A 6000-nucleotide genomic window follows, 5' to 3' on the forward strand; every position below is an offset into this window, starting at 1 on the left:
CATTTTTTAATTTCAATTTTATGATTTTCATTGGAAAAAAAAACTCCGATCAAAATTCTTGGCACAAAATGGGCATAAATACTTTGATTGCAACTATCATCACCAATGATTTTTCTCCACCATGTAAACTTGTAAACAAACACATAAATATCACTAAAATGGAAACCAAAACCAAACCAACAACAGAGAAAGAGAATCACATAGGGAAAAAATAAAATTGAAAAAAAATAAATTTATGGAGTGGTAGGATATTACCCCCAACAACTTAGACTCCGCACCGCCTAATTCGTCAGCTCCTCCACCAGTGCCCATGAAATCTAGGAGTTGGAATGACTAATAAGATTATTCTTTAAATAAGACTTGAAAATTGATTAATTTGTTCCATTAAGTGATTTAAAATTTTGATAGATATACATAAAAAAAAAAAAATAATTATATTATTAAATCATAATTTAAATTTAGATATTGTCATATTTTTGTGAGATCTATATCTAAATTCTTATCTTCTTTATTTTTGTGTGGTTTCTATTCGTTTGTTTTTTTTTCAATTTATTACGATAGAGTTGTGGGTTTCTATTTTTTTATTTATTTAATTTATCTATGGTTTCTATTTGTTTTTAATTATTATTATTTAGGTAAGTTATGACGTGAGTTAGATATGTGATGGACATGTGAGTTTTATTGATTTAAAGTATGATGGTGTAAAATATTTTCAAATTAGATTTGTTTAGATAGAATTTAAAGATTTTTAAAATTTATAATTGGATATTGTGAGGCAAAAAAAAAAAGGTTTTAACTGAATAAATAAAAATCATATTTATTAATTTTATTTGTTTGTATATCTGATTTTTAATTTTTTTTTTTTTGAAATATTATCTGATTTTTTGAGAGAGTGAAAAGGAAGGCAAGTTTTAATATTTTCTTTTGGAAATTGTTGAGAAAAATTAGAATGGAGAGATTATGAAATATTTTTGTTATCTTTCTATTTGAAATCCATAAATTAAGGGATAATTATTATTTCTAAAATAATTAAATAGGTATAGGAGAAGTTGAAAAGGGGGTAATTATTATTTCTAAAATAATTAAATAGGTATGGGAAAAGTTGAAAACGGTATGTATGAGAGAAATCAAAAAAGTTTAGGAGAAGTCAATAAGCGTTGAGATTTTTTTTATTTATTTATATATAAATCAAAAAATTAGAAAATTAAGATTGAAATATTGAAATTTTCATAAGACGTGTGAGTTAGAAACTTGATTCTCCTTATATAATATATAAATTAGTGCTTTATATGATTTTCCTAAGGAAAAAAATTTCAATTGGGAGTTGTGAAATTCCAAATATTACGAAGGCCATGAAAGCAAGAGAATCAAATTATACATTAATTTTTCTAACTCATAGGTTGCGGCACTTTGGCAAGGTTTTGGGTATAAATTTTGAGATCTCGGATTTTTCACTTTTCAGTGTCAACTTCCAAGGGTTTGATGTAGTGGTCTTAGGACAACTCTCTAAATACTGGACAAATCGTATCCAGAGTTTGGGTGTGGAATCGAATCTTGACAGCTGCATTCTTTGACTTAAATGGTGTGGACATTGTGAGGTTAGTGCACACCCCCGAAATTTGCCCCTCGTCCTACTCTGGTTAAACCAACAATAGATAAAAAAAAATTGAATTATTTGTTTTACGTATTTTTAGTCAAAATTTTTAATATCTTAAGAATTTTTTTATTTTTATTTTTTAGATATATTTAACTTAGATACACTTAAAAAGTATAATTTATAGAAAAAAAATCTTTAAAAAATTTATTAAATACAAAAATTTTGTATATTTTTGTATTCTTGTGTATTTATTAAAAATTTTAAATATTTTTTCACAAATAATTTATTTTTTAGGTGCATCTAAGTTATATATATCTAGAAAGTTAAAATTTTACTTAAAATATTAAAAAAAAATTCACTAAAAGCAAGAAAAACACAAAAAATTAAAAACTCAATTTTCAAAAAATCCATAAAAACCAAACAAGGTGAATAATCTTTCTCCTCTCAATGGACGATAAATATAATTTTAAGAATAACCATTAATTTTTTATAATATAGATTTGATTCAAACGTATAACTACCGATATCCAATTACAATAATTTTTTGCATAAATATTCTACTGAATTACTGAACGAGTCCTAAAAAGTGAATTGTTCGAATTATTGAAACAAGACTTATGATGAATTCTACAGATCTCCCAAATTCTCTTATGTTTAAATCCTGATATAAGAGAAGCCTAATCCTTATAAATAAAGTTTTGTTTTAAAATAGACTTGTTTTGAGAAGTAGTTAAAAGTTAACTTATTAGCCTTTTTTTTGAGATTTTTTAAAAAATGTACAATAAAAAAAAAATAAAAGAATATAGGATCCGAATAAATTAATAAGTTGACTTTTTTTTTCTGTTTTTTTTTTTTCCTCTGTCAAAAAAGGCCATAATATTTCTTTGATCTCGTGCATTTGTGCATGCCAAGCACTAGTTCACATGAAATGATGAACATTACGAGCCATTTGAGTTCAATCATAATTTGGGTTTTTTCGTGACTATAAAGATGGAAAAATTATTGGTTAGTCCATGACGGCACATGGTCATATCCCTTATTAATTATAATTTATTATATTTTTTTATATTTTTCAATCATTCATTATAAATTCGTAAATTTTACCATCTCTATTAATCAAAACACCGTGTAACGATATTCCAAGACTAACCAATAACTTCTCCTAAAAAGGACCATTTAATTTAATTTTATTTTTTTAATTTATAAACATTGTTTGAACTAAATTAAAAAAAAAAATCACTTTACTAGATGAACAAGTTGAACTAAATTCACTTTATTACGTAAACACTGATTATTTTCAAAAAAAAGTTTCCTTTTTCTAATCCTTCATAGATAACTAGATCATCGACAAAAAAAAAGGGGCCCAATCAATGAATCAACAAAACAAACACAACTAAACTGAAAAATGTGCCAATTGATCTTTATCAAATTTCGTTGTCTACTTGTGCACAGCATACAAAAATAATAATGTTATTTATTGGTATATTAATTAATATATTAATACTTTTTAAAAAAAAATTAATATATTAATAAATGATTATGTGATATAATTTTAAAAGATCTGAATATTTATAATTTATATAATATGTAAGATTATAATTTTAAAATAATAATATCATTATATTGCAAGCCAACGTATACAAGATAGTTGAATCCAAAAATTACAAAGCTCACATTCATAGGCCGTACTAAGATCTACGAAACCTCCCTCACAGTAGGTGCATAGGGAGTTTCTCCTTGCGTGTTCGAAGTAAAGTGAGAAGGTGCGGGTGACCTTTAAAGTTAAAGGTGATCCCATATTTTACATTCGAATTCCGATCAAAAGGACGGATGCAATTCATATGAAGAGATTGATCGCAATAGCCACAATAATAGAACCAATATTTTGGGTCTATGTCTTCCTCGCAGATTTCACATATATACTCCTCATTGTCATTTGTTTGGTCTTTGACAGGAGAGTAGGTTAGGGTGAATGGATGTTCATCGTATCTGTGCCTAACCGTACGTGTCATAAGAACACACCTTTGACATACATTGAAATTGCAAGTCTCACATAAAAACCCAAACGCAGCCCAATCATCACATGCATTGCAACCAAATCCTGTTGGCCTTAGAGCAAGGGTGTGATTGTGAGCTTCATGTCTGATAGTGCGCGGTAGGGATGCACACCCAATATCAAGGAAGAACTCGCATTCAGAGCAACCGAATTTAAACAAATTGCACCATAGGCTGCAACATCGACAAACATATGGTTGAAAATTTGTGGTCAAGCAAATTGTGTGCTGTGGGTGACATGGGTGGTGCAGTGTACTGGGTAACTCTGCACGATACTCGTGGAGTAAAAAGTTGCATTGAACACAATGGTAAAAAGGGCCCGAGATTCTTCGAGAACACGCATTGCATTTTTCTTCATCCTCTACCTCATTCAAGAGGGGTGAGTTGCTCTCAGAGTGTGACTCCTGGTCGATTTGTTTGTTAGAAAAATATAAAGTGTGTTCATGACTAAATGTCTAATCTCTGTTGCTTCTTTACACTTCCCCACTACTTTGATGTGATTGACAAATAGAGTTCTCAGATCAACAGACTCATCGGCTGGCAAGGTGATCCGATTTTCAACTTCAATCTCTGCATCGCAATCCCTGAAACCAAAAAAAATGAATAGTTTGTGATCAAAGTAAATCACTAACCCAAAACAAAAAATAAGAGTCAAACAGGCAATTATCAACTTGGATAGCTCAATATTTGATGTTGCTCTCCCCGAATTAAGCGTGATCTTATGTTCAGTCTCAACTTCGCAATCCCTGAAATCACATATCCAAGGTTGGAGCGTTATCAAAAGATATAATAATAATAATCAAATCAAATTATTCACAGAAAGTTAAAAGAAAAATGTTGCAAGGCAGACAGGTCAACGACGTGCTTGGAATGCTCCATCTTTGATGCAACGCAGTTTACATGGACAAAATATGTGCATTTGGAGTCGGAACAATAATAAAGCCAATTTCTTCTGTACAATGGCTTGTTACAGATTCTGCAGTTGTCGTGTCTATGTGTATATGGAATAAAATAGATGAGGGTGAGAGGGTGAGGGTGGTGATGATCACCAAGTTTAATGGTGCTAGGTAATGAATTAGCACATTTCTGGCTGACCCAGAATCCACAGGTGGTACATAAGTAGGAGGTGCCTCCGTGTTCTTCACCACAAGCATCACAAAAGAATGTGGTTGACTTTTCCAAGGGGATCAACTGATGTGGGTGACATTTGAGCTCAATCCTCTGTTGAATATTGGACACCACCGAAGCACACCTTATGTCGACATCGAACTTGCATCGAAAGCAATTGTAAACGAATCGGTCGCAATGTTCTCTACAAACATCGCACGTGCAATAATAAGGTGGCTTTGAAAGGAGAGTAAGGGGGTGTTCAGGGTGAGCAGGATGATATGTCATTTCCCGGGGTAGTTCTGCACATGATTTGTGCAAGAAAAACTCGCATTTGGTGCAACCATAGGATAGACCTGAGATGGGTTGCCGACACCCGTAGCAATGAACTTTCACACCTTCCTCCATGTAGTCTGTCCTTAGGATCAATGGATGGTCATGACTGAAGTGTTCAAGCTCCATATATATATATATATATATCTCTCTCTCTCTCTCTCTCTTCTTGATGGTAAATCTTGAAAATGTTCTAGGCAAGAACTCGATAATATAATAACCCTAAAGTAAGAAAAGTATCCGTTCTATTAATAATTACAATAAAGCTACGCTTCATGAAGAAGCCTTCGTGAAAACATCAGAATTTGGGCGAAGCTACTGTTCACAAATATATATATATATATATATACTTATTTTTAAAAAAAAGGGGGAAAAGAGAAAACCTGAAACGTAAAGGGGAGAGAATTCTCACCCCTCTCTCACCGGGCAAACTACTCTCTGCTCACTCTCCCTCTCCTCTCTTTCTCATCAAACTGCCCCGGACGTTGAGTGTTCAGTTCTCTCTCTCTCTCTCTCTCTCTCTCTCTCTCCGCGCTTTACTTTTCACTTTCACTTTCACTTTCACTTTCATTTTTCTTTTTTCTTTTTTCATTTTAAAATTAGTTTGTGAGGCGACTATGGACTTGTTTGGTTTGTATTTGAAAAAGAGCAATGCTACGTATCATGAAAAAAATTTCATGAAAATGATCATGAAAGATTTATGACTCTTGGATTACACTTAAAATAAAACACCACACACTAATCAAGGTAATCTAAGGGTCATAAATTTTTCATGATCAGTTTCATGAAATTTTTTTCATGATCCCTATCTTTTCTCTTTGATATATGTTTTGAGATAAAAAGTACGAAAATTTATTTGATTTGATTTTTTTTTAAAAGATGTTTTAAAAAATTATTTTGAGAGAGAG

At 31.0% G+C, this 6000-nt stretch overlaps 1 protein-coding gene across 2 annotated transcripts; it reads right to left on the bottom strand.

Moving 5' to 3' along the window:
• Nucleotides 1-3196: 3196 nt before the first annotated feature.
• On the bottom strand, nucleotides 3197-5293 carry LOC114321488 (protein VACUOLELESS GAMETOPHYTES-like). Of its 2 annotated transcripts, XM_082907364.1 has the most exons (3): nucleotides 4518-5291; nucleotides 4324-4398; nucleotides 3197-4236 (listed from the first exon to the last, which is right to left on the bottom strand). In XM_082907364.1, the coding sequence occupies exons 1-3, from the start codon at nucleotides 5219-5221 to the stop codon at nucleotides 4023-4025; spliced, it is 993 nt and encodes a 330-aa protein (XP_082763490.1). In that variant the 5' UTR covers nucleotides 5222-5291; the 3' UTR covers nucleotides 3197-4022. The 2 variants fall into 2 exon arrangements, with proteins under 2 accessions (XP_082763490.1, XP_082763489.1); XM_082907363.1 differs by having other exon boundaries at nucleotides 3197-4398; nucleotides 4518-5293.
• Nucleotides 5294-6000: the final 707 nt, after the last annotated feature.

Source organism: Camellia sinensis, chromosome 14 (assembly GCF_055761805.1).
Source record: "Camellia sinensis isolate YWXY chromosome 14, ASM5576180v1, whole genome shotgun sequence".
Taxonomy (NCBI): domain Eukaryota; kingdom Viridiplantae; phylum Streptophyta; class Magnoliopsida; order Ericales; family Theaceae; genus Camellia; species Camellia sinensis.

Bases quoted from the DNA above. Each gene is read 5' to 3' on its own strand.
- LOC114321488 (XM_082907363.1), bottom strand. From the start codon at position 5,221: ATGGAGCTTGAACACTTCAGTCATGACCATCCATTGATCCTAAGGACA. The intron at 4,399-4,517 runs GCACGTCGTTGA...ATGTGATTTCAG, and splicing joins TCAAAGATGGAGCATTCCAA to GGATTGCGAAGTTGAGACTG.